Source organism: Pygoscelis adeliae, unplaced genomic scaffold, assembly GCF_000699105.1.
Source record: "Pygoscelis adeliae isolate BGI_AS28 unplaced genomic scaffold, ASM69910v1 Scaffold353, whole genome shotgun sequence".
Lineage (NCBI taxonomy): Eukaryota > Metazoa > Chordata > Aves > Sphenisciformes > Spheniscidae > Pygoscelis > Pygoscelis adeliae.
In genome coordinates, this window is record NW_008824445.1 from 71,832 (window position 1) to 99,813 (window position 27,982).

The window sequence follows — 27,982 nt, forward strand, 5'->3', positions numbered from 1 at the left end:
TGGGAGGACAGACCCCATTCTCACACTTCCATTTTTTAATTCTGTACAACAGCAATCAGACCTGCCTTGTGCTGGCATCGGCACAAGGATTTGAAAGTGACTTTAGAAGAAATAGAGGTGCCCGAAACGGATAGTTGCAGTTGACACACACACTTGTGTGTCTAACAAGCTTCTGATTCACTGACAGCGATGAAGATAAAATTAACTTTGAACCAATGGAAAACACGTTGCTTTGGGTTTTTTGGAACCATCTGTAGTCTGAAAGGTCACCACACCGTGATCTGCCAGGGTCCGAGGACAGTGACAGGACAAGAGGCAATGGGCACAAACCAGAACACATGAAATTCCATCCCCACACAAGAAAACACTTTTCTACTGTGAGGGTGCTTGTACAGGTTGCCCAGAGGCGTGCTGAAGTCTCCATCAGTGGAGATATTGAAAACCCAACTGGCCATGGCCCTGGACAACCTGCTCCAGCTGACCTGCTTAAGCAGGGTGTTGGGCTGGATGATCTGGAGAAGTCCCTTTCCACCTAAACAGTTCTGTGACACTGGCCAGATCAGGAAGGGGATCATGCACGAACTCTAAGACGGTCTGGAGCGCATCTCTAAAACAACAGGAATGGCAAGAGAGGCACCACCACAGGGGAAAAATGCCCAGATGAGAAGGCGGCAATTTTACACTCTGGGCCGCGTAAGCAAGCAATCCATCTGAGCCCTGAGCATAAATTCAGCAACGCCAAATGCCAGCCTGCCCTATGCACCGCCTTACCGGAGTACCAGGTAGCCAAGGGCACCCGCCTGGCTCCTCACCCTGGGTAGCCCTCGTCTGTCTGAGCTCAAGACTGGCACAGCGGGTGGGCAGAAACCCATCTGCACCAGCTTTGGTTGGACTCTCTGACCTCACCTTTTGCCACCTTCGTTCTGCGGGGAGATCCTGGAGGCTGCTGCGTGCTCCTGCTGCTGCAGATACGCCTCGCTGGGGGTGCGGCGCAGGTCCAGCACGGGGCACGAGGCTCCGGGGAAGGAGTACACCGGGGTCTGGATGTGGGAGTTGAGCTGCTGTGGGTGATGGCGTGTGTAGTCCTGCGTGATGACCTCCTAGAAAAAGAAACCCCCAAGTTAGAAATAGAGTTGGTTTCTACCTCTTGCTTTGCTGGGCTCAACTAAGACAGGGCAAGCAGGAGGGAATTAGACTGGTTTGTCCCTGTGGGGATGTAACATCTGCCTCCTGCCTGCAGGAGCTCTCGTGATGGCCTTGCTGGGGACACAAACACCTGGGCTGAACATGCCTGATGCACCCTGCTCTCTCCAGCCCCCAGCCAGGGGTGCTGAGGTCTCTAGCATCACTCCCAGCCCTTCCCCATCAGACATGTTTCATATCAACTCTTCCCTCCTCTCCAGAGCCCCAGCGGGAAGGTGAAAACGAGCTTAATTACGCTGATGTGCTGGGCCAGTGTGACCACCCGCTGGTTCATGCCCTTGATGCTCTGGCTGGACTGCAGGGACTGGCACTGGGGCTGAGGGCCATCGGGCTGCCGGAGGTGCTGCAGGTGGGCTGCTTCGGGAGCCGAGGCCTTGAGCGAGCCTAGGGGAGGCACAAAGAAGAGAGCAGGCGTGAGATGACGTCTGTGTCCCCTTTCTCAAACGCCATCCCAGCACAGCACTGGGGCACGGCGAGCAAGAGCTTGGTGATGAGGCCTCTCCATGCCAGCTCAGGCCCTCCTGGGCCGGCAGGCACTGCCAGCCCCTGCCCTCACCTTGCTGTTTCTGCCTCAGGTCATGCTCCCCGTGCCCCTTCTCCGCATCCTGCAGCAGCTTGGCCCCTTTCTCATGGGACAGGCTGGGTGAGCTCACGGGACTCACTGCTTCCATCCGCTCAGGGCTGTAGCCTCCGTGAAAGCCTGGGGAAACAGGAGAAGAGAGTTAAAACCAGGAGCTCACTTGGCTTTTCCCTAGTGCTGTGGCAACCATCGCTTGCGGGTAGAGTCACACGTTCAGCAAAGTGGGGGGGAAAGAGATGAGGGAAGACCTGGCAGGTCATATTGCAGGGACCCCTGGAGCCACCTCTGATGTCCAGTTGTGGCGATGGCTGCAGTAAAAGAGGTGACGTCTCATTCCTGCAGAGCTGGACACTCAGCAGCTCGCGGTGACAGCATGAGAGTCAGGAACCAAATTCAAGCCCTGCAGGTTCACAACTTGTTGCCCCCTTTCCATCACCTACTGAAACAGAAAAATAAAACCCGCACTATGCCAGGAGGGAAAGGAACGCTCTGCAGGAGTGGAGGTGGCTGCACGGGAGGTCTCAAGTGCTTTACAAAGAAAAGCCCCAAGCCCAGCATGGCCAAGAGCAGGGACTTGAAAATTGGGTATGAGGCCCTGCAGACTCCAGATCCTGCTCCAGAGACAGCAGACTTGCACACCGCAGTGGCAAAAAGGCTTCTTGACCATTCTCTGCCTTTTAAGCCCCTTGCATGGACTCAAGCTGCACCAAAGCAAGCAGAGCTGGAATGAGGGACCACCATTATCCTTCAACAGAGAGGAGAAACTGAGGCACGGACAGGTTATACTTCCACAGACTGGGGCGGAGGACAGAGGAGTCCTGGAGGAGGCACACGCTGCCTCTCGCCAGCTAAGCACGTTTGGCAACGCTCATGACTGTTGCCTCCACAGACCTTTACCCTCCTAACGCTCAATTCCTAGAAGCCGCCCACTGCAGGCAAATCTGGCAGGCGACCCACAGAGCTGCCGGAGGGTCCCCGGTGCCCAGGCATGGACACACTGACCTTGCACGTACCCGGGGCATGCGTAGGGGAGGACCCCCACGGAGAACCTCCCTGCGCTGGGGACAGGGATGCAGCATCCCCCATCACCCCATGCATGCCAGCACCAAAGGGACCATGCTTCAGATCCACCCAAGGTGAAGTGTCCTGCTCTAGAAAGATCCCTAACAAACAGTTAAGTCCTGGGGAACACCAGCTCCTCTCTGTAAGCTCATGGCCATAGAAAAGCTGTCCCTCTCCTCTGCAGCACGACAACACTCAGCTGGAGAAAACACTAGTGCCAGGGAAAAAGGCGGAGGAAAAGCTCAGCCAGGCAGCGCACCGCGGCCAGAGGCACATCCTTGGCCCTGGAGCATGCTGCTAGATGGGGCCAGGACCAGACATGACCAAGTGGTGGGATGGGTGGGTCGGGATGTGCCGGCAAGAGCAGCTCTCCTCCCCTGGCCACGCCGTCGTGTCCTTTCCACCCTTGGGTTACAGGAAGGGGGGCTGGGTAGCAACCCCCAGCACTGATGTCCAAGGCAGATGCTTCAACTTGAAGAAGGGGTCCCATCAAATCCCCGTGGGCTGCCTGCTGCTTCTGTATGCTGGTGGGAGCCTGGATGAATGCTCTGGGTGAAGATTGGTCCCATCAAGAATGACCTAGACCTTGAATCCAGTCCCCTCCCTGCACTTCCTTCTGGAGAAACTTATCCAAGCGCTTTTGTGTCCTACACAAGACTGCTGTTAGGTGATTCCTGTGGTCTGCTGTGGAAATGGCTGCCGAGCATGGCTGGGCTAAGCGATCCCTGGACAGCCCTGCCCGCGTTGCCCTCTTGTGCAGCATCCAGCACCAGGACCCTGAGCGAGGTCACCCCAAGTGAGGGGATCCCATCTGAGCTGCACCACGCAGCAGCCCGCAAAGCCCTCTGAGATCCTGCACGCTCAACGGCACAACCGTGAGCGGGGAGGCGTGTGTCTGACAGCCAGCAGTCCTGTCCCGCTCACACTCCTGGTTCTTCGCTTCACTTGTTTGATTTATTACCCACAACTGTTCCTTACAGACTGCCTGGGAATTTCTAATGATGGGGAAATCAGAATTAGCAAATTGCTATTGTCTGTAAAAAGCAATACCAGGAACTGAACAATGTTTGCAAAACAGGACTTGGCAACGGGAAAAAATAAAAGAGGGTGGGAGAAAGGAAGATCCCTAAAACACACACAAATAAAAACGTCTGGAGTAACACAACAACCGGGAGGCAGAGGGACAAGCACACTGGGGGAGCTGATGAAGCCAATAGCCAAAACGTGCAGCTAAAAATAAGGAATAATGAAATAAAATGGGTTTCAGGCCACAGCTCTCTCGCCTCTCCCCTCCAATTTCTTACCATCGCTAGCGGAGTTGTTACTTAGCGAGCCTCTTTCTCGCTGCCCCTTATTGCAAGACATTTGGTGCATGAAAATCACATCTATGAAGTTGGCCACTGCCGTGGTGGTCTTACCGAGTGCTCGGAGCTCCTGTTCCTGCATTGAAAAGGGTTTACTTTGACTCTTTTCTCTACTGTGCTGCTCAGAGCCCGAGGCTGCATGCTGCTGGTCCAGAGGGTGATGGTGCTGCTGGCTTTTCCCCTGTCCTCTGCTATAGTGATGAGAAGAACCAGGTCCGGAGGCGGGTAAAGGTCTCGACTCCATGGCTTTAATGGGTGAAGGCGACTGTTCGAGGTTGGCCCCACTGGGCAGCTTTGAGGTGAAGACGTTGTTGTCAGTCTGGGGTCGTTCTGCCTTGGCTTCCCGTGCCCTCGAGGCCTCTTTCTGCAGGACGGCCGGGTCCATCAGGGCTGCGTAGCCGTCTGCCGCGCTGATGGAGGAGCGCAGGGTGGAGGCCGAGGGGAAGGCAGCGGAGCGGATTGGCGACGTGGTAGTGGTGGAGGAGGATCTGGAAGGCAAACAAAGACAAGATGAAGATGAGAGAAGCACGTGGAGAAAGGGGAGTGCTGTTACCAGAGCCCTGGTGTTCAGCCCTGCTTGGCCGAGGTCTCCTGAGTGTAGGGTTGGCCTGTGCTGGAGCAGGTGAGGAGGGCTCAGATGGAGCCTCCACCACAATAACTGGCCACAGGGTATTGGCTGTGGCCTGGATGCATCAACTGGGGAGAACAAAACCCATGGGACAGGTCCCAGACACCTCCATAACTCCACCACCAGGCAACCTTCACCAAGAGGAGCGATACCCTCTTGCCTATGTGATTTGAGAACAGAGAGCCCTGGGATACTCCTGCTTTCTCTCCTGGTAGCAGTAAAAACCATGAGGAAAAGCAAAGGAACTGGGCACCAAAATCCACCTCTCCCCATCACAACTTCCCTGTAAGCTCCAATCCTGCTCCTGCTGAGACTGAAGGCCAAAGCAACCCTTGCTCCATCTCAGAGGTGCCCCATGCGATGCCCATTAATGAACCACCACGGCTGCCCCGGTGCAGGGGTCCAGGCAAGCGGCAGGAACCGTGGCAGGGAGACATACCGCAGGACGGAAGGGGTGGGTGTCTCTGAGGAGATGATCTTCATGCTCGTGTTGTGGAGCACGCTGGGGCGCTGCTGGATGGTCTCGTGGGTGCGGGGTGAGACGGGAGAGTGTTGGTGGCTGTGAGAGTGCGAGGACGAACGGCTGCTGGACTGCTCTGTACCTGGGGGAAAATACAAAGAAGCGCTTCTTTAGCTCTACATTGTATAGTCCCATCCCTACCTCCACCCAGCAAGGGCCCCAAGATGTGGTGCCTTGGGGCACCCTCCACCCAGCCTACCTGGTCTCCAGATGGGTGCATGCTCCACCGTGGTGGATGCTAGGATGGATTTTTCACGCTCCCTCTCCCGTTCCCGCTCCCGTTCCCGCTCGGACACCGACGATCCTGACTGTTTGGTCATGTGCGTGGGGCCTCCTGAAACCCAACCGAAAGGCAGTGAAAGGGCTGCAGACAGAGTGATTCCCCCCGGGGAACACCGCCTGCTCTTCACATTGCTGTGTCTGCAGAGCAGATAAGGAACGGCTCCATCCAAGGTCACCTGGAGCAGGACAGACAGGGGCAACCGGTGTGACAAAACCCAGGCAAATCACGCAATAACTGTCCTGGCACCGTCTCCGGAGTACGACCTTCCACAAAGCTGTTTGCCAGCTGCCACTTTGGGGAAGGAGGGGGAAAAGCAAGGAAGCCCCCAACAAGCAGGGTCAGAGGAGCTGGTTTGAGAGAGGCAGTGGGCTGGTCCCTGAGTGAGAATGAATTTGGGCTCCCCCCATCCGCCCCGGCATGCTGAGCTCACGGCCCTGAATTGGTTAAGGGCCTCCTGCCCCAACTGCTTTCCCATGGGAAAAGCAACCTGCAGCGTTACCTGGGGAGAGTGGGGAGCTGCTGTGCCGGCTGCTGAAGGTCTGGGGGGGACCGGGGATGTAGGTGATGCGGTCCATGGTGGTGGCGGAGGAGCTGGGGGTGGGGGGCACGAGGACGGGCAGGTGAGGCACTTGGGACAGGTCGATGATGCCTGGAGAAATGAGAATACTGTCAGGATGACACCGAGCTGCTGCAGCTTGGCTGTGCTGGAGCGGGGAGTGATGCTGGGGAGGGTCGACCCATCCTGGTGCTCTGGCACAGCGCAAGAGGTGCCAGCACGTGCGTGGCCCCCGGGCGCTGGCTGTCAGGGGAGGGGACCCTTCTGCGGGCAAATACAGTATGTCCCACTGCTGGAAATAACAGGGAGGAACAATGCTAAGATCTATCCCCGCTGAGTGAGGGGGCTGCAGGCAGCATCAGCCAGAGACCAGCGCTGCTCTGCCTGCGGAGGGGCAGGAGCACTGCACCCCGCGCACTCCCCAGCATGCTCCGCTTTTTGCAGAAAGCCAGATATCCTTCTGGGAGTGTATTTTAATCTCCAAAGACCAGCACAGCCAGGCTGGGAAGTGCTCCCATGACTCAAAACCAGAGCTGCGCATAAGGAGCCTCAAGTAACTAAAGATGGCAAAAAGAGCATCAACCCCCCGCCCTGCTGACCAGCCAAGTTCCTACACTGCTGGGTGACACCGTGCTGCTGCCTTGGCCCTTGGCCCCAGCGCTGGAGCTGGCGGTGCTGGCCTGACCCAGCCTCCTCCTCCCAAAATACCCCCAAACCCCCAGACGGTGCCGCGCTGGGAAGACCTGCTGCATAGTTGAGGGCGAGGGAGGGCTCCCGGGGTGACAAGCCGCGCAGCATGTCTGCCCGCTGTGCCATGGCCGTGGCTGCAGCGTTGTGGTGCATCTGCTGGGACGTGATGTAGTCATTGATGATGGTCTGTCGGTTCTCCATGGCGGCCGTATCCGGGTAGCCCCGGATGAGGTACGGGGGGTAGAGGTGGGGGTACGTGGGGCTCGGAGCCAGATGCCTTGGCAGGTAGTAAGCAGCAGCTGGGAGAGAAAAGGATGCAGACATGAAGTGGCTTTCCCCAGAGACCTCAGGCTTTTAGAGCATAACAAGGGAAAAAAAAAAAAAATCTCAAACAGACCGTGCCCCTGCTGAAGGTACCTGCTTCCAGTTGGATTCCCCTTGGGATGGCAGCGGGGTCAAAAGCCAGCGGGATGTGTCCTCGGTACAGGTCGACCCCGCTCACGCCACGGAGCAGGTGCTCATACGGGGAAATGGGGTGGTGGTGGTCAGCCACGGGGGCATGCGGAGACTTGGAGTTGGTGAGCTCTCTCGATGTGGGGGTGATCTTTCTGTCCTGGGACACCGGCTTCCCGGCAGTGATGCTCCCTGCAGCGAGCAGAAGGAAATGAGTCAGAGACTGAGTGCTGCAGCCAAGCTGTGTCCCTGAGGAGTGCCAGTGGCCAAGCGTGTCCCCCATGGATGCCCTCAGCTCCCCCTGAACTTGAGAGACCTTTCCCTCCTCCCTGTATCACCATGCCCCATTACGCCACCAAGGCTGAGGCAGGCCAAGACCCGGTCGCACCCAGGAGAAGCCCATCCCAAACCATCCCTCCACCCAGCGCATTCACCGCGGCCATGCCGGGCAGTCTGTGAGTTCATCCTGGCCCGCACACGCAGCTGGCAGTGGAGCCTTGCTGCTGTGCTCCTCGGCACGAGGAGGTCACCGCTGCTGGGCAGAGCCGGGGACCCTGAAACTCCTGTCAATGGTGACGAAACACAGTTCAGAGGGTTCGAGCACCCACCACCCTCTGGAGCTGTAAGCTCTTTGCCAACAGATGGAGGGGAGGTTGGATCATGTCAGGGACTTCTCTTGGCTCTCCCAACCTGAGCTGGGCATTGGTGGTGATTCTCACCCCACCTAGGATGAGCATCACCAGCTCCTGTTCCATAAGACAGAGCCACCCCCAAGGAGCGTGACCAAATGCCTTGCGCACCAGACTGCACACCAAATGCCGCCTGGCCCTGGCTCGGGGAGCAAGGAGCAACGCCCTCGGGTGCACACAGACGGACCCAGCCCTGTCATTGCCGACTTTAAAACAACCTTGGCTGCAACACGGGCCAGGCGAACTGCTGTTCCCGCTCCTTTCATGAAGCTCGGCGTCTCGGCAAGGTCACTAATAAATCAAACCTACTGTCAGGGCAGAAGGAAAGCTCAGGCAACTAGGGAAAGCTGCCTTCCAACTCCAACCCGTGCCTTGCGGATGACTCCTGCAGATCCTCTGCACCCCAAAACCCTGTGAGCTCCGGACATGCAGAAATCCACTTTCTCACTGGCATTTTGCAGGAACATTGATTTTTCCCTTGGGATCCCTCCCCACCGCCCGGACACTGCCTCCCCTGCCTTGTGCTCACTGTATGTGCCAATCTCAAAGAGCTGCCAACATTGAAGGCTTCCCCCAAAATGACTGACCTAACCGGGAAGACAGCAGAGGCTGCAGCAATGGGACACACCAACCACAGAGACCTGGAGCTGGCCCAGCCGGCAGCAAGCGATGGGGGAGGCTTTTTGGAGGAGCTCTGCACTGCACAGCCCCATCTCCCACTCCTTGCCGGGGAGGCGCGTCCTAGCCTCAGTTTTGGCAGACTGCGGTGTCTTGTGCTGCGTGCCCCCAGATCATGAGACTTTTGGGTTAGGATAAGGATTTGCAGGCGGGAGATGCCAACAGCCCCAAAGCAGTTACCCGTAGCTAGCAGGCTTGGCAGGACAAGGTGTCTTAGGGACTGGCTTCAGCACTGATCCTGACCACAAATGTGGCACGAAGCAAGAGGGGTTTTTGTGCTCTGGATATGAAGCGTGTCTCACGAGATCACTGAGCACAGCCCAGACACACGCCTGGCTCCCCTGGAGCCCCAGGTCTGGCTTTGGGGGCAGGAGACAACCGATGCCAGGGGGCATGGGCAGACCCTGCCTGGTGCAGGCAAGACGGGCCGGGGGGATGGCAGATCCCAAAGGCCAGCCACGCTGCCCGGATCCACCGGCTCAGAAGGGATTAGATCTTCCTGGAGGCGAGGTACTCGGGTGCCCAGGTGACGGATGAGGCATAAACACATGAGGTAGGCAAACACACACCAGATCAGTAAAAAGCGTGAAGATCCCCCCACCCGCTGCACCAAGCACTGCTTTCCTGCCTGCCTGTAGAAACAGGGGTGCCTGGGCCAACGCCAGGACAGGGAAGACACTTTCTAAACACCATCAGCTTCACCAGCCACAGTCCAAACTCCCTCTGGTCACCCCGGCGCAGACATGGGGTGCCCTCGCCGCAACCATGTGAACACCCACTGGGAGGGACCTGAGCCTCAGCTGTCCCTGACAGCTGCCCCAGTGCCGTGAGTCAGCCGCGGCTGCGGGCAACAGTGGGCGTGGGGTGCTGGGGAGAATGGGTTCAACGGGCACCTCCCAGGAACTGCTCAGGCAGGTGGGGTCAGCAGCCACCTCCTGTGCACCTTGCCCCCTCGGCTTGCTAGAAATCATAGCATCAAATAAAAGGTTTGCCAAGTACCTTCGTGCTGCCGCGGCGTGGACTCCCGCGTGGAGACCGGAGACCCTCTGTGCAAGTGGCTGCCAAACGCCGTGCTGTGCCCTGCCTGGTGGTCCTCGTAGGCGAGGGCACTTTGGTGGGGCTTGCCCGGCTCAGGTACAATCACAGGAGCCCCTCTGGCGATGGAGCCACCCGAGTTTGTCACTGGGCTTGGCCTGTTTTTCAGGCTCTCTTCGTAAGCTCTCTCCAGATTCCTCGGGTCTTGGATGACATCCAGTGAGTGCACAGAGTGAAAAGTCCTGCCGGGACTGCCGATGATGGACCGCACGTCATGTTTTTTGGTACTTGAGGAGGAAGAACCGCTGTCATACTTCAGTGGGGTACCCTGGGCACAGAAGGCAGAGAGGACGTCAAAGGGGCATAGAGCAGAAGGGGATGCAGCAACCGCATCCCACCAAACTTCAATGGGATGTGTGCTTCCTTGTTCAGTGGGTCAGTACACCAGTTTACTTGGTCAAACAGCAACAGCCATCGGCAAAGCAGAGATAACAGCTCCGCACGGCACAGGGCAGGGTGGAGTGCCCATCTTGCATGTCTTGTTGTGCTCCAACAAGATGATGATGAGTCACTGCCGAAGGCTGGCTGTGCCCATCACGCCTCTCTCCTACACACACTGTGAAATGAGGTAGGACTACGAGGTGCCATGGGAACCCTCCAAATATTTGGAGCCCAACAGGAGACAGCATGCCACGTTTCACCCTAACTACTGGCCTTGCTGGGTTGACACTTGCCCATAAAGGGAGGAGACCAAGGTTATGCGCACCCAGAGTCACAACTGCCGAGGGCACCGAGTTGACTCTGGCCTTGAACAAGAGCCAAATGTGTCCCCTTCCGTGTGTGTGGGTGTATGGAGATCGCTTTCTTAACAGGTCAGGGGGTGCTGAGCTCCTTTCCCCATGTTTAGCATTTATCTGCTGGGAAGGATCATAGAATCACAGAATGGTTTGGGTTAGAAGGGACCTTTAAAGATCAGATGATGGAGAAGGGCAACCTGTACCCAAGCAGAGCCTCAATTCTGACCAGTGATGTGTTTGCAACCCGAAGCCCTCTCTGCTCTCCTTTTACCTTGGGAATGGTCCCCAGGCTCTGTGCAAGGACAGCAGCCTGAGTAGGACCGATCTCACCCGCTCTTCGCCTCATACTCACCTGCGTGATGGAGCCTTCCTTCAGAGGTCTCGTCAGAGAGATGTCTGGTGTCCGCCTTAGCTCCTCCCGGGGAATCTCATGGATTGATCTTCCCGCTTCTTTCACCGTGGCTACGAGGCCTTCATGGGCTGGTTTCATTTTCAGAGGAGTAAGGCTCTCATGAGACCTGACCTTGTAGGCATCAGATAAGTCCCTTGGTGGAGTGTTTTCCCTCTTGAGCTGTTTGGCTTCTCTTCTGAGGTAGTCCTCATGGGCCTCCACATAGGACCGAGGTATTCCTGCAACCCCCAAGAAGATGATGGATGCAGAGGGTGATTCCCCAGCCAGATACTGGACTCCCAGTCCCCGTGCGGATGCTCAGTTCAAGGGGGTCTCTAGTTAAAGCATGTAACTCGGGGAGTGGTACCCAGCTGAGCACACAGAGCAGCTACATTACTAATGCAGCTGGACCACCTCACATCTACCACCACTTTCTGGACTCATTTCGCACTAGTTTCAATCTGCCTTCACACAAGTCACTGAGAATTTTACCCCTGACTTTGGTGAGAGCTTAGGTTGCTAGAAGCTGAGCAAGACTGAAAATCCCTCTGAGCACATAGCCAAGACTGCAGAGATCTGCAGCTGGACCTTGATGTGTCCATTCTTGTTTCCTCCTGCCCTAGCCTGACAACAAGAACAAGGGGCTATGCATGTGATACTTCCCTACATTACCTCTGGCTCTGGCCATCTTCTGCTTGCAGGCTTTACCTTGTGTAATTGAGCCTCGCATGTGATGCTGCTCCTTTAGGTTATGGGGACTGTGTCGGTCTGGAGGGATCGCTCGACCCATGAGACCTAGAACAGATCCAAGGGGGAAAGAATACACGACAGTGTTACCAGGGACTCCTGGGACAACAAGGAAAAATATCAACAATTTCTAAATTACTTGATTTCTCTTTTTTTAAAATGTATTTCCTTTTTTTGTAGTCCTGAAACTGGTCTACCAGGACAGAAACCAAAGGCAAATGGGCCAGTCTGTGTCCCTTGTTTTTCCATGCTGGTCAGATGCTGTCCTGTTGGGATGTGCTGCAGGGTACCAGCTAACCACTGCCAAACATGGGCACGGGAAGGTGCATCATGTATACAAGAGACAAGATGGGGTCCCTGGGGGTTCACTACTAACACAGCATGGGTGAAAGGTTTCACCCAGACTCACCTTCGATGCTGGCAGATAAGGTATCACGGGCTGATAAGCCCCGGCTGATCCTCCCCTCCATCATATCGTAGGTCCGCTTGGTTCCTGTGGTCTCATGAGAAGCTCCTGAGCTCCTGCTGTCTTCTTTGGGACACTGAGAAGCAGCAACTCCACCTGAGGAAGGGAACACTGAGAATAACCATCAGGAGCACGGAAAGTCAGCACTGGCCAAGGGTGTCTACTGCTGTTTGCATGCGTTGCTGAAAGGTCAGATCCCATCCCAGCATCAGCCAACGCTCAGCAATGCCAGAAACATTGCACGAGGTTGGCTTCCAAGAAATTCAGCTGGTGTTTTCTCCCCTCCCTGCCTCCCTCAGACTCCAGATCTGTGCCTCCCGCCTGGGTAGGAGTATCCGCCCTGTCGTGTCCCCCTCCCTCCCGCCCCGGTGGGGGCCAGATGTAGGCAGCAGGACAGCCCGGAGCCAGCGTGGTGCTGGTGTGAGCAGCTGCGGTTCCACTAAACTTGGCCCTGTGGGCCTGGGGATTTTTTGTTTTTTTCCCCCTGTTTGTTTTGATTTTTGCTAGACACCTACTGTTTGGGATCTTGGCCAGCCTTAACATTTGCCGAGACACTCCCTGGGTGAGAAAACCAGGGAAAAGCGGGGAGGGACAAAGCTGAGAGCAATTCCTTAGAAACAGCGGTAAGCGCGCACAAGAACTGGGAGAGACGGCAAAAAGTCCCACGCAGGACCGATGGAGCAAGCACCAGCGTGACGGGACACCACCGACCACCTCCTCATCCAAACCTGGAGCAGATTCTTCTGCAAACCAACCGTGGACAACTGTCCTGAGCTACAGCCCCCCCACTTCTGCAAGCACAGCCCTGCCCATGCCAGGCAGCATCACGCCCGCCCTGGGCGATGGGCATCCATCATGTGCGGTGAGCTGTGAATTTAGCAGGCAGCTTCTGATCCAGCCGAGTGCCTCGTGTTTATGTAACGAGCTCCGAGCGGGGATGTTGGCTTGGAGAGATAAATGCCTCTGCCGATCGTCCCTGGCCTGGCTGCCCCTGCCAAGGATGCCCTGATCCTCCTCTTCACGGGCAGAAAAGGTGGTTATACAATTAGAGAAAACGAAGGAGAAGCTAAAAACGTTCATTCCATCACGGACAATCGGGACAAAAGTCCTCCTCGGCAAAACCAGTAATTAATAAAATGGGATTATTACAACTTCACACCCACTGTCGGTTTCCGCAATCAGCACCCACTCAATCCAGAAAGGGTTTGGGGCTGCATGCAGGGAAACAAGAGTGGGATCTGTCCCCGAGCCTTCACTTCAGATTCATTTGACGGGAGAAATCCGGGGGTGATGTTCAGAATCAGCCAAGCACCTTGCGGCAGACACGAGGCGATGTGCCTGCACCCTGTCATCAAGGCACATCTGTTGCTAACAGCCCTTCTGCAGAAGGGGACGTGGTCCCAGGCACCCTTTGTACCGCTGGGAAGCAGGGGGAGGGCGCGAGGGAGAAGAGAGACTAAACAGAAAGAAAATCACTCCAAAACCATGTCCCTTGCCTTGCAGAAGCCATCAGCAATCATATGCAGAATGAGAATAACCAATCTAGCACAATTCAGCTCACACATGCTACAGGATCTCGTCTCATTACAGCTCTTTTATTTTAAGCACCCTCATGACACTAAAGAATTTGCAATTTTTTTCCTGCTTGCCAAAATTCATAATCACCAACAATTTCAGTTTTCTTATTGAATTTTTTTTTTTTAACTCTTCCGCTCTGGGCTGCGAAGCCTTGCCAGGCTGTACGGGGGGAAGGAGGCAGGCAGCAGGGCTGGCTAGGCTGCAGAAGCAGGCGAGATTATTCAGGATGCGATAAACGCTATCAAGCATGTAAAAGGCTGCCTTGGAGAGAACGGAATTAATTCCTCATCTGTGTCCACTGGGGGTAGGAGAAGAGACGATGGGCTCAGGTTGCAGCTGAGGAGACTCGGGCCGACACCGACAAGTGCGTGCAATGGCAGAGTCTGGTCTGCAGGTCTCCTTTGCTGCCTGGAGTGGGATGCCAGCTCTGGGCACGGGCAGTCCTCGCTGCCGGGAGCCTTCCTCGTCTCTCCCCTGGTGGCACCGTTTTTGAGATCAACCTCATTCGACTCCAAGCCCGGGCAAAGGAGATTAAAATAGCTTCTTGCACAAACAAGCCCTGAAATGCTTCCTGCGTTCTCCCTGGTCCGAGCCCTGCCAACTGTCCCAAAGGGCGCCCAGACACAATTCTCCTGCAGAGACACTTCTTTTCTGGGCTAGAGTTGACAGCGAATGTGGGCAGGCATGGGACAAGCTGGTTTCCACACGGTGGGCGAGAGGCACGGCGCAGAGCCCTGTCCTGAAAGGTCCCTGTGGTCCCAGGGTGCACACAGAGGTGGCATCCGCTGAAGCTTGCGAGTTGTCCCCCGTGGCCTAACCTGAACCCTCTGCCTCCGGCCCCGGACGAAACAACCAGCCTGCGATAAAACCAGCTGCCTGCACTTGTGGGCAAGAGGAAAAGGACTTCTGCTGGACACCCTCTGCCTGCAGGACTGACCACAGGGCCCAGGCTGCCAGGCAGGCTAAAAGGGATGCTCTGCCCCAGGGAGGGATGCAGCCGCCCCGGGGAGGGAGGCAGAGGGTTCAGGCAGCACAGCAGCCGACCAGAGATACCTGCTGAGGCGGGCGAGTGCAGCTGAGGTTAGGATCTGCTCCTTAGTCATCTCCAAATTCAACTGAGAAGAGAGGCGACACATGAGGACGGCCATCCCCATGCACGCCAGAGCACATGCCAGTATTCTACCCCAAGAGGACGCGGGGCTGCGGTGTCTGTAATTCAGCTCTTCCTGACCCCAGCTGCGGGCGAGGAGGAGCCCAGCTCCATGCCAGAGATGCCTGACCCAGCACACGGCGAAAGGCGAGCACGGAGGAGTCGCTTCCAGCTTCACTGGGGAGGAACATCTGCTTATCTCTAACGGGAACCACTGGGACTCGCTGAGCAGCTTCGATGGCCAGTGCTGCGATCGGATGAGCAGGCGCAGAGGAGGCAGGAGCAGCTGGTGACTGCCTGCTGATACCGCTAACGCAGCGAGGCACCGTCGGCATTTACCGAGGAAGCGCGTTACTGTACAGCAGGGGTGCAAGCTGCAACATGGCTTTTGGGTCTCTCCACAGCCCTCTCTGGAGCAGCCCGGCTGCTCGCCTGGCTTTGCTTTGCCGTACTCTGCTCCCTGGCCGGGCAGGGTCAGCCCGGTTAACAAGTGACACCATCTGTGCCGGGGGCAGCTTCTCACCCCAGCCTGGGCTCCGGGCAGGCCCCTCAGGGTCCTCAGCGCCTCGGGGCGATAGCAGCCGGCAACAGGCCAATGCAACCCCCAGACAGGCTCCTTGCAGGAATGGCTTCGCCCCCTCCAATAGCTACAGATGCTGTAGCAAAGCTCATAAGATACTGAGGCGCGGTGCTGCCGGGCCCAGAAGGATTCCCGCAGGGCAGCCCCATGCTCGGAAAGCTGCATGGCAGCCAAGACGTTGCAGGTGGGAATCTGATGTCTGAATAAACCTTTATGCCAAACTACCTGACTTGCCTCCATCTTGCAGGTTCTTGAGTCCCACCTTGGCCCAAGAGCTTGGGGATGCTCTCATAACGTTTTCGGACAGTCCCCTCTGCACAGGGTGCTAGGAATGAAGGCAATACCTTCCCATCTGGTCCTCTCCTCTCCCCTGCTCCCCAAAACCAATCAAAACCAGAGACCCTGTCCATGGCCATGGCCCTATTATGCCCGTGCCCGCCAGCAAAGCCGCCTCCAAGGCAAGATAACCACATGGGACAGAGGGAAACGCAGCCAGGCTGTAGGCAGGCGGGGTGGGAAGGGAGAGAAACGATGCTGGAAGTAAAGATGCGAGGCTGGCCCATTGCACTTTGTCAGCCTTTCCTCAAATAGCTCCCGACTCCCAGCCACAGCGGCACAAACCCCCAGCGCCTGCCCTAAAAAGGCAGAGGATTACGACTTACCCTCGTAGGACAGCACGTGGCCTTTCTTCCCTTCGTAGATGACATGTCCTTTGGGCATGGCATCCTCTCTCGCCTTCTCTGCTCTGCTGGGGCTGTCTTCTCCGATTATCCTGGTAATGGTTCCTTTGTACAGCACTTCTGCCGGGGTGCCCTTGGAAAGCCACCAAGATCCATATTTAACAGTGTCACACGCAATTAAGCAAGCGCGCGCACAGGGACAGGCTGTTCCCCGCAGGAGGCTGAGCGGAGGGAGAGCGCGCCCAGCCTCCGCTTGCTGGCGCAGCCAACAGCGAGGGCCTTGCATCTTAATTATTGATGAGGACGATAGCGAGGAGCGGTAAAAAGGTACATGATCTGCGTGAGGCTGCTGGGAAGAGGCGGGGGTGAGGACAGCACGGACCTCCAAAATAGCAGCTCTATCGCCCTGCGTGTTTCGGAGTAAGCTCCCTGGCTTGCCCCCACCCCACAGGTTTGGGGGGACAGGGCTGGTGCCCCCCTGGGGACACCTCAGTGACGGCAGAGACTGCTTGAGCATTAGCTCTTCCCTGCAGCCTATTTTCCCAGCCTGGTACAGGAGCCACGGAGATGTCCTGCCCACCCAGGGCACATCTGCTGGCACCATGCGTGACCTTCAGAGAGCTGCCTGTGCGTGGGAGCTGGCGGCCGGCAGCACGCCCGGGCAAGATGGCAGGCATCAACGAGAGCAGTCCTGGAGCAGGTCAGGGAGCGAAAGCTGCCGGTTAGCTCTCCAGAAGAAACAGCATCAGGCTCCTTACACAAACTGATGTGAACCAAAACCTCTCTTTCCCCGGAGGCACACACGGACACAGCTCACAGCCACCTGCCCCCCTCTGAGTCCCCTTCAAAACACCCAGAGCTGGATGTCCTTGAAGGCATTGCTGGTGATTAACACCCCGCTGCCATCACAACCTGTCGGTGCCAACCGGGAACAGCCACCGTGGGGTGACAGTCCCCCCCCCCGCATCGCAGGGAAGGCACAGCGATGCTCTTGATTGACGCCCTCCTACTCTGCTCGTTTCACCCCACCAACCCCCAGGACTGATGCTCGTGGGAAGCCTCGGGGAAGCAATGCCCCAGCCAACTTTGCTGGTGCTTCCAGGCTGTGCCAGGGCAGACTATTTCCCCACCCCAGCTTGGAGACGCCCCGGCTCAGCACCAAGCCCTCTGAGCGCCAGCGGTCCCCAAAACCCCGCTGCAGCTGCTGGGATGTGCCAGCGTGTGGGTTCAATGCTCTTGACTGTTTGCCCTCGCAGTACACCCAGTACCGGCTTTCCCAGTCAGCTCTCCCAGCCCCAGGTAAGTCATCTTCCTTCCGCGGACGTGCTCAGAGGGGATTTGAAAGCAAGTGATGACAGATGGCTTCAGAGCAGAGAGCATATATTCAAGATCTGCCTTCTGCGAACTGGATGACTAATTTGAGATCAAATATCAGCTCTGGTACCCGGAGCTGCTGCCGGAACGGGGGCCTCCTTCTCCCCAGTGGGAGCAGAGGGATGCAGGCTGCTGGGCCAGCAGGAGAGGCAGGTAATGCTCTGGGTCTGGGCTTGGTACCTTATTCCCAAGCCAAACAAAGGAAACTAGATGGATTAATTAGCTGGATGTAAAATAGCATCTCAACAAACTCTGTTCATCTTCTGATCTCTGGCACATGGTGCTCAAGTCCCTTCATGCCCACCCACTGCTGCCCATAGCTGCTGCAGGGGCTTGTGAGGGGATGGAGCCTGCATTTACTCTGATGGGTTATTTACAGCCCCCGAGCATCCACTCCTGGCAGCTGTTGGATGTGGGGCACCAGGCACGTTAAGCCTTTGCTCTGCGCCAGGATTCAGGTTCAGGTCCCCAGGGCCAAAGGGAATGTGGACATCCTCCTTGAAGGAGGCAGGCAAAAATCTGAGCGCGAGTGGCTTTAAGTATCTGAATGATGGCCAGATAAAATCCCCACGGGAAACAGATTTATTTTTTTTAATGCTCTCCGCTCTGTTAACAGATGAGCAATAATTCACACTGCAAAAAACTATCGCCCGCTAGATGGATGGTGGAGATTAAGGCCAAAGTATCTTCCTGCTCAAAAGAGCCTTTGGGCAGGACCCCCAGCGCAGCACGCTCAGGCCTGGCAGGAGACCTCGCTACCTTACATGCACCTCACAGCCTCCCCCTCTCCTCCGCCTGGCCTGGGCCCTCCACCCATCTCCTCTTTCTCTCTGCTCCACTTTCTTGCACTGGCAAGATTATTTTCCCAGAGCCATTTAAAACTGCTTTCGCCTCTGTTCCCGACAGCTACGAAAAGCAAAGTGGGGTTTAGATGTGCTGTAAGGCTCTGCATTGCCGCTTGCCGAGCTCTGCTCTTCTGCAGGCTCGGCTCACGGGACAGCGCTCGTGCCAGCTCCAGCAGAGGCTGTTTGCAAAGGCTCCGGCTGCCGACCTCTCTGAGGGGCTCCATGGGACGGGAGCATCGCAGAGCCGTGCTGCTCAGCCCCGTGCTGCATGCTCGGCGCCGCCATGCAAAGCCCCGACCCCTGTGTCCAGCACCGCAAGCTGCAGCTGCCAGCACCCAGGAAGCAAAACCCGCCGGAGACAAGTGACCTACATGTGTGATGGATCCTCGGTAGGTGATGGGCGACTCCGGAGGGGGTCTGGATGTGGGCGTTCCCTTGGTGATGCTCCCTCCTGAGGCAGAGCCGAGGGAAGCACCTGTAGGACACAAAGCCAGTGAGCTGGGGGCTGGATTTGCCATTCAGGACAAAACCTGTGGGGGTGAGACTACTGACTAAGCGCAGGATTCAACCCAATCTCTAGCAAGCTGAGGTACTGGAGGGGAAGCCCTCCAAGAGACGTCAGCGTTAAACCCCATGCCTTGCAGAGCCCTTTCCACCTGTCCCCCGAGGGACCCAGCCCTGTGAGCGCCGGGCTGGGAGGTGGAAAAAAAAGGGTATTTTGAGGCTATCAGCTCCCTGCTGCCTTCGTGGAGGGGCCAGGCAGATTTACGGGCCCGGGAGAAAGCACAGCCTGTCTCAGCCTCTCCTGATGCGATCACAGCAGATCTCCGGCAAGATGCAGCTCGGGGTGGTTTGCGTTTATTCGCGTTTATCTGTCCTGGGTTGGAGCCAGCCCACCGCACTCAGGCTTCTGACTGCCTTAGTTGGAGGGTTTCACAAACCAGAATTTGCACTTAAAAGCAACACCTTTGCATTTATTTTCTTCTGCCTAGCTAATGGGGAAAGAAACATGGGAGGGCTATATTTAAATGAAATGTGCTGCAGCAGCAACAGTGAAGAACCTGAAGAAAAACTATTAATGGAATTTAAACAGTCTTGCTTTAGCTTAAGCAACAGATTTTCAGGTGCACCTTGAACACAAAACCTCCACCAGGATCAACGCCCGAGGCCCTGATTTGGGGAGATGGCTAGAAATGTTGAGACATTGTACAGTCCTATCTGCCACCCGGCTGGCAACGCTGGAGAAAAGGAACGAAGAGACTCCTTCAGCTGAGCACAACCCCAGAAATCAAACCTGAAATCACCGGGCAGCCGCAGCCAGCGCGGCGTTCGCCAGGTTTGGCAGTGCCAGCATCCCTCCCCTCCCGCAGCTGGGGCACGCGCCTCCCGCCCCTGGCTCCTCACCCCGCAGGATGGAGCCCTCCTGGGACGGCTGCAGAACCAGACTTTCCGGCTGGCTGGCCTGGCTTCTAGGAGAAAGTTGTTCCTGCTTTACTCCAGGAAAAGGCACTGGAAAACATTAACCACGTATCAGTGTAGGTGCAGGGCACAGGGCCGCAGCCCTCGGCTGCTCGAGGCTTTCATCTCTGCCAGCCCACACCTCCTCGGCGCCTTTGCCGTCCCCACCGCTTTGGGACGGACTTCACCAAGGACGCACAACCGCCGGCAAGCAAAGCCAGATCCTTCACCCTGGCAAAGGCACTGCCGGGTGCTGCCCACACCGGGACCGGAGCTGGTGTTGAAAACCCAGTGCTGGTTTATAACAGGACCCGCACACAATGGGAAACAGGGCCCGTGTCCCTCCCCCCCCAAGACTTGGTCCCTCGCCCATCCCCTCCTGCTGTTAAGAAATGCTTCCAAATCTGCAGACTAAACACTTTCTTTGTTCACTTCAGGCCATTTACTCTTTATCCTACCGGCCTGGGGAGCGGCAATATATTTCCTTCCTTCAATCACAGTATTAGCCGGAGGGTATTTATAGGCTGGGATGCATCCCTGACCGAGTTGCTGCTTTCCTATGCTGCACAAATTTAGCTCCCTGTGTCTCTGCTCTCCCGACGGACTAATCCTTTCATCCTCTTAGCAGATCTCTCTGTGCTCCTCCTTTCCCCTACGCCACCGGCAAGCTCGCTCCCCACTGCTCTCGAAGCATGTGAGAAATCACTCGCCACCCAATTCCTTACCCAGTTTCTTGGGATCCATGGTCAGCGGCAGGCCCATGGTGATGGAGCCAACAGGGACCTTGGCGTGCTCAGAGCTGTAGGGCGTGTGGAGCTGGATGGGCATGCCCTACGGTGCGAGAGGAGAGGTCAGGAGCGGCTGCCGGCCCCGCAAAGCGTCTTTGCTGCTCACACCCGATACCCTACCTGGGAAATGGATCCGACGGGTCTCTCCAGCACGGAAGGGTGCTTGGTGGAGGAGATGAGGGGAGGAGGGTTGGAGATGCTCGCTAGTCTCTGCAGCCCCGAGCGAGAGCTCTCATGCAGATTTAGCGGGATGGGGTGTCCTGTGCAGAAAACTCAAGTGTTAGCAAGACCGAGGGAAGGCAGAGTGGCTGCAGCTATCGGAGAGAAAAGGGGCAAGGGAGGGAGCAGGGGCTGGATGCGGTGAACTGGCCGGCTGTGAGCCTGCACTAGGATCCAAGTCACACCATCGCTTTGGAAAGGACTGGAATAGTTTAAATGACTGCCTCGTCCCCTCTGCAGCCTGAGGATGTTCTGCGCCCGACTTGTCTGCCCTCCAGCCGGAGAGGGACAGCGCAGCGAGGGATGAAACCTGCCCGACTTCGCACCGAGGGCAGCGCAGGGAGCGCCCACACTGTTCTGCGACAAACCATGTCCCTAAACCTGCCCTGGCCAGAGCTGGGAGACCTGCCTGGCCACCCTCAGACCGCTGCATTAGCATCGAGGGAGCTCCATGCTGGGCCAAAGCAAGGTGTTAGCAGGAAAAAAAAATTACCCTCTCCCCAAAAAGCTGCACTGAGTTAAGAGCATGACCTGCGATGCCTGCTGCAACCACAGCCTCTGTGCTCGGCCCTAGGTCGGGACGGAGAGCACACGCGACGCAGCCGGCGGCTTTTACTTGCCTGGTGGGTTATACTGAAACAAGTGGGGCTCCGCCTGGGGAGACGTTTTTATCACATCTCGGGAGTAGGACAGGACAGGAGGCCAGCACGAGGCGGCTGTCGGCTCTGCACTCAACTTCTGAGCCTCTGCGATGGATGAGAAAGGCACGGACTTTTCTGCAAGGGAAACAGAAAGCAACCAGCTTGCTCAACGGCCCCCACAGATGAGCGGTCCCTGCGGGCACGGGCAGGGGAGCCAGAGCCAGCTCCCAGCATGGGAAGTGGCTTCAGTTCAGTCTGACCTGGCCATGAGATGAGGGCTGAATTCCCCAACCAAACTAAAAAGAAAAAGCCTCAGTGTCACTGCCTGGATTTGACAGTATTTATTTTACTCAGATGCAGCAGAGAGGACGGATGTCCGTGTTGGTGACTCTGCCGGTGCTCACTGCCAGCCAGGACCTCCATGGACATCCCACCCCGCCCAGGAGAGACGGCGTTTGGCGTGCAGCTGGCCACTGGGACGAGCGCAGGGTCCAGCGCCTTGCCAGGGCTTGGCCACATGCAAACCACTCCTGGGCAGATCCTGCCTGTGCCCACAGCTCCGCATCAGCCACCACGGCAGGGCTGGGGGGATTAACGATGATCCTGCCAAACCCTTCGCTGAGGTTAAAGCCAAGAGGCACCAACGTTGGCATCCCTCTGGCCAACTGGTTGACCAGAGTTGGTCCCCCCAACTGTGCAGGGGAGATCCAGCAGGCACTGGCTCGCTGGTGACAACACGGTCTGCAGTGTGCAGACGGGCATGGGGCGCCAAGGGAGCCCCAGGCCACTGCCAGGGACCACTGTGTGCCGGCACGCTGGGAACAAGCTCATCCCCACATCACATCGCGACACAAAAGCTCAGCCGCTCTTAAAGGACGGCTGCCGGCTATAAACCATTTGCAGGCTGTGGGAAGTGGCCAGAAATAATGGCATCAGCTTCTTGGACAGCAAAGGAATAATGTGCAGTGTCTGAAGTGACCAGATGTTCTCCAAACACCTGGGACAACAGCGCTGTACAAGACTGTCAAAGGCAAATGAAGATCAAGACAGGCTCTGCGGGACGACTGGGTGCCTCTGCGGGGAGCGGGGTGGCTTTCTGGTCCTCTGCAAGGCACCGGGGCTGGGGGCAGGAAAGCTTCCTGAAATTATCTGGCTCGGGGTATACTGGATGCCAGGCTGGGTTCACCCTGCCCGTAAAAAGGCTGATTGGAGGCCAAGAAGTGCCTAATGATGGAGGAGCTGTGCTGCGGATGCCTGAACCCTGCCATGCTCTGCAGGGTGCCGGGGAAAAGAGGGGCTTCATCTGCATCAGCTCCACCCCAACTGCATCCTCACACTTTGCTGAGCAGACGGATGAGACAGCCTTTTCTGGATGGATTACAGGCAGGTTTGGTAGGATTTGCTTGTAATCGATAAACAATTTTGCACTGCCCTTCTTCCCCGGACCCACCTACATAACATCCACATTGACCAGAAATTAGAAACTGGGCGGTAAACAATAGCAATCACAAATGAACCCAGTCTTTAACCATCCATTTTTGGTAAAAATAGATGCCTGAATCCTGCTAAGCCTAATAATAGGGCAAGTCGATTATCAGAGGCCCAATTTAATGAGGCTTTACTGCATTATCATTATTAATGCTCAGTGTACTCAGAAGCTAGGAGATTATTCTTGTCCGCTTCAGTGAGAGAAGAAATCCATTATCAGCAGGCAGAGGTGTCCAAGCACCCACACCTCTGCAGCCCGGCGGGGCCAGACCTCTGCTGCAGCCTCTTCTCTCCCCATGCTGGATCCCAGAGAGGATCCCTTCATCCTGCCAGTACGGGGGAACTCAGGCATATCCTCCAAACCGACTGAGAGTCCCTGGCACATCCACACTCCCTGATTTTCTCCCCTTCAGCTCAGCCCCGCTCGACTCTGCTCATGCCAGGGCAAATGGCACTGGGATGTCCCAGCTGAAGATGCTCTCCGATGCCAAGGCACCGTCAGCCAAGGCTACGTGCACCCTGGATGGCTCTTGGAAAGCCCTGTCCTCCTCCCCTCCCCGTGGGAGCCGTCCCCTCCTCTGCGTGCCTCTCCAGCCTGTGAAATGCGGCCAGTTCCTAATTGCCCCCGCATTAGAGGGTGGCTGTAACTCAGCCAGCTTTTGATAAAATAGCACTTACGCGGGGAAGAGAGAGTTCCTATTACCGTTTATCAAGCCCCTGGAATGGGAGCGAAGGAGTCAGAGTTTATATGATCCGTCATCCAAATTAATGCTCTTGGCTCCCCATCGCCTACAAAGGCCAAATGAAACACAACTAAATCAACACAAAACATACCGCTGGCTTTCAAAACGCCGAGCGATAACCAAAGATATGCCCGACGGCAACTCGGCAATGGGAAAAGGGATCCGTCTGCCTGTCGGTGAGATCCAGGCAGGGCTGCCTGCCTCTGCCCGGCCCTGCGATTAGCAGCTCGTCTTGGAAGGCAAGGGAGGGCAGTGCTCAGGGAGGTACGGCTCGGCTGGCCGCCCTCCAAGCCGACATGCCCCCCCCCAAGCCGACAGCCGGCCCCAGAGCGGCTGCGAGGCAGCCAACGCCTCGGCCAGGATGCGTGCAAGACTTGGCTTTGAAGCGGATCCAGAGCAGTGTGAAGGATGTTGATCTCTGGAGCGGTTGCAAGAGTTCAAGCTCTCTTATCGAGCAGGGGAGGAACGGGAATACCTGCTCCGGCAGAGCTGGCCCCTTGCTAGGAGGCGGCACGAGGCTGCTCTCCTGAAGGCTTTGCAGGGTGTGCTGGACTCTCCTGTTTAATGTGAGGTCCATGTAGAGGCGGTGCGGCAGCACAATGTCTGTAGTCTGGATGCTTGCCACTTCACTAGGACGCCTCAGAGAGCAGGGAAGTGAAGGGACGTACACAGATTTGCCAGGACTATCCGGCTGTCTCCCCTCTAACCCCTGATCCACAGCCGGGGTGTGCTCCAAGAGGCAGAGAAGGCACTGAGCAGCTGCCTGAGTCCATATCCATACTGAAACCAGGGCTATGGGGGACTTGATTTCTCCCCTTGAGGTGACTCTCATCACAAACCTGCCAGTTTTCAAATGGGAGATGCATTCCCACCACAACAGAGAAGACCAGCCTGTGGTTCCCTAGGGTCCATGTGCAGCCCAGACCCACACTGGTACCCAGCACGCATGCACAGCTACGCAGGGTTTGGAGATGACACAGCTGGAGCCCAAGACCTGCTGAGATGTTTGCAGGGGTACAGGGAGGCATAATTAGTTTCGTTAACATGAAATGTTAATGAAGATTCAGAGCACTACAGAGGTGTGAGATGAGAGAATAAAGTGCTTCATATCATTAGTGCTTTGCAGAGAACAAAACCATAAAAAATCCACCTGGGTGTCAGATCCTTGCATTTAATAATAGCGCCAACAGGTCACAGAATGGTATGGTTGATCTCCAACCCCTTAACCCTGCCTTGTACCTAACACACACAGATCTGCCTCACCTCCTCATCCTCCCGCAGCCAGGAGGAAGCTGGAGTCGCAGCGCTGGGACGCCGGCGATGCGGAGCTCCGGGTTCAAGCGCTGGCTGTGCCACCCAGCTCACCAGGAAGCTGAGCTGTGCAAGACCAGATCGCACAGGATTACAGCGCAGGAAGAGATCAAACCTGATTACCCGCTGCCAGCGGGGAGAGCTGGAGGGGAACTGTTCTGCCTGAGCAGCAAACACGAGCACAGCTGGAGACGGGACTTCACAGATGGCAACACCGCAACTCGGGGGGAACTCCCTTTCTTTCAAGGTGAGCAGTCACCTTCCTTGCTTATATGCAAAGCATTCTGGAGGTGTGATGCACACATGGTGCTATTTATCGTTTTAAAAAAATTTGGCCAAGTGCCACTAACCAACTCTCCTTGCAAGCACACCATTCTGTCCAGATGGACACAACTGCTTGAAGAATAAATACTTGGGCCTGGACACCGCAGAGCAGGCTGCTAAGATCCTGGCTACTAGAGGGTGAGCTAGTGCACCAATTTTCCAGCAAAGATCACCGCCCAGGTCCAGTGCCGATCTGTCTCATCAGTGTAGTCTTATCCACCTTCCATCTCCATGCGTAAGCAGGTAATTTTTGCAGCTGCACCCATCCCCATGCGGGATCCAGCACTGGGGGACATCACACCCACCCAGCCCGATTTCGCTGCTCCCCTGATCATGCCACAGCATCTCATCTTCACACGCAACTGAACCGCAGGCTGGCTACGAGGGGCAGGGACACAGACTCTGAACTGGAACAGACTCTGACACTCAGATTAAAAACACATTTAGAGGATGGTCTCATCAGGACTTCCCGTCTCTCCTTAACCTTGATCCCCAGGTGCTCAAGCTAATAACGCTTCAGATACTCTATGGTGGGAAACTCTGAATTGCTCATTAGGCAGCCAAACCACATCAGAGCTATTCCGGGGAAAAAGCACTGGGAATCTTTACAGGAACCTTTGGACTCCAAGTCACAGTATTAGCATTGATTTTTAAATGAAATAATGGTCCCCGCTGAGCATTAAAAGCATTCTTTATAGAAAGCCAGCAAGGTAGAAAAGAGCCATTGTACCCGGAGCCCTGGCATGCCTCCAGGCCCCTTTGCTCTCAAGTGAATGGCAGAGACGCTAATAAAGGCAATCTTCACCTCCTCAGCGCTCGACACTAGCCCGGTGTTTGCTGTAGGCTCAATGAGACATGATGTACTGTCTAATGAACATGGGAAATTAGCCATGCCTCTCTGGTCCTGCTTCAAGATGCTATTAAAGAGCTTTCAAGGGCTGAAGCAAGCTTTCACCTAAGAGGAGGAAAGCTGCCGGATGCATCCAGCTGCACACACCGGGCATTTCTGTGCGGATAAACACGCACTGACGTGCATACCCTCCTACCTTCCTTGTCACCAACAGCGGGGCTCCTGCTCTTTCCCCTGGGACTGCTGCTTGGCTGCTGCTCCTTCTCAGCCTGCTGCTGCTGGGACTGCGATAGCTTGCCTGGGGGCATGTCCTCGCGGGCAGACTCGTGGGCTTTCGTGATCTGCTGCTGGTAGAGGGCCAAGGCATGGGGAGGCACCTGAGGCTTCACACTTCCACTCTGCAATATCCCCTCTGAGAAACCTTCGGAAATCTGCAAAGCAATAAGAGTTGGTGACATTTGCCATGTGCTGTTGACATCCATAACAGTCTTGGAGACACCAAGGTGTTATGAGAAGCACCTGCCCCACACTATCACCGCAGGTCTTACCAGCCCAAACAAGGCTGCAAAGCTCACCAGCCATAGGAGATGAAAAAAGCCCACAACAAAAGAGTATCAGCTCTGTGCTGGTGACACTACAGGAGAGCCTCAGACTTCCTCTGTTTAAAACCTCTAATCTATAGTTAAGTGCTTGTAGCTTTTGCCAGAAGTTACATTACAGCAGCCACATCTTAAGCTGTAACATGGGAAACTGAAAGAGCATCAGGAACGGGTCCTCCCTGAGTACTCAAAACCCAGAAGTAGAGATTTCCTCCCCACCCGCCCTGCGATGCTGCTCCTCTGGTGTTGACCCTGGAGATACCAGGGTGCTTTTTGTCACAGCCCAAGCCACTGCACCAGGAGGGACCATCAGCCTCAGAGAATACATGTTCTTTCAGTGCACGGCTACTGGGTGGCCAAAAAGGGGGACCAAGTAGAGCTTCTGGATGAGGAAGAGCATAAATGCTTCTTATGTGATATCCTTCAAACACATTGGACGAAGAGAAGCACAGGGCTGGGAAGGTGCACACTCACTTTTTAAAGCAACAAGAGGCAGCAGTCATGGGGCAATGAGAAGCTTTTTCTGTCCAGACCTCCCACAACTTTCTGATAAAAGAGCTCAAGGGACATCCAAATGTTGCTGGCAGAGCTGCTCCAGCAGCTGGGAACATGATCCGCACAGAGAGCACCTTGCCTGCTGTGGGGCTCGCACTGCCCAGCCACAGCTCTCTGCAGACCACGAGCTCGGCTACCTGCAGGGATGAGCACATCCTTGCAACCCTGACGCATGCCCCGCAGGGGACGCAGCCCAATGGAAGAGCATGCACGAGGCACACGCGGCCGCCGTGCTCTCAGTCCTGGCCCTCTCTGGTGGGGAACTCACGATGGGAGGGATGGCAGCAGCACGCTGCTTCAGCTGCTTCAGGTCCAGCGGCTTCTGCGGCGAGGAGTTCAGCCTGGCATCGCTGGTGGTGTTGACTAGGCTGGGCCGAGGAGACAGCAACCTGGACACAAAACACGCATGTCAGCTGGGCAATGCCATGGACAAGCTCCACGTCCCATCGCTCCCCCAGGTCCTGCACCCCTCTGTTTTATGCTGCCAGGCACAGAGGACATACTTTTCATCAGAGAGGAGCGTGCTGGACCACTGCTCGCTGCTGGGAATCTGGGCTCTTGAACACATCACGCACTCGGGCTTCCAGCCTTGCAAGCTGCTGCCCTGGCCCCAAACCTGTTTAGACAGCAGCTACCACTCCAAAGATTTCAGCATCC

General features: G+C 56.2%; 1 protein-coding gene across 1 annotated transcript in view; it reads right to left on the minus strand.

Annotated features, from left to right (window-relative positions):
• NCOR2 (nuclear receptor corepressor 2) overlaps window positions 1-27,982 on the minus strand; it is a gene marked incomplete at its 3' end in the record, with an annotated part of 186,193 nt that overhangs the window by 7,821 nt on the left and 150,390 nt on the right. The window contains exons 20-40 of the mRNA XM_009320956.1: window positions 27,594-27,714; window positions 26,368-26,602; window positions 21,435-21,590; window positions 20,716-20,855; window positions 20,533-20,638; window positions 19,754-19,858; window positions 18,721-18,824; window positions 16,113-16,263; window positions 12,086-12,238; window positions 11,638-11,724; window positions 10,891-11,168; window positions 9,706-10,069; window positions 7,304-7,531; window positions 6,940-7,185; window positions 6,140-6,289; window positions 5,557-5,691; window positions 5,277-5,439; window positions 4,264-4,697; window positions 1,760-1,903; window positions 1,439-1,587; window positions 907-1,100 (exon numbers count right to left, since the gene is read on the minus strand). Coding sequence (XP_009319231.1) covers window positions 907-1,100; window positions 1,439-1,587; window positions 1,760-1,903; window positions 4,264-4,697; window positions 5,277-5,439; window positions 5,557-5,691; window positions 6,140-6,289; window positions 6,940-7,185; window positions 7,304-7,531; window positions 9,706-10,069; window positions 10,891-11,168; window positions 11,638-11,724; window positions 12,086-12,238; window positions 16,113-16,263; window positions 18,721-18,824; window positions 19,754-19,858; window positions 20,533-20,638; window positions 20,716-20,855; window positions 21,435-21,590; window positions 26,368-26,602; window positions 27,594-27,714 — 3,843 coding nt within the window. The remainder of the gene's footprint in view (window positions 1-906; window positions 1,101-1,438; window positions 1,588-1,759; window positions 1,904-4,263; window positions 4,698-5,276; window positions 5,440-5,556; window positions 5,692-6,139; window positions 6,290-6,939; window positions 7,186-7,303; window positions 7,532-9,705; window positions 10,070-10,890; window positions 11,169-11,637; window positions 11,725-12,085; window positions 12,239-16,112; window positions 16,264-18,720; window positions 18,825-19,753; window positions 19,859-20,532; window positions 20,639-20,715; window positions 20,856-21,434; window positions 21,591-26,367; window positions 26,603-27,593; window positions 27,715-27,982) is intronic.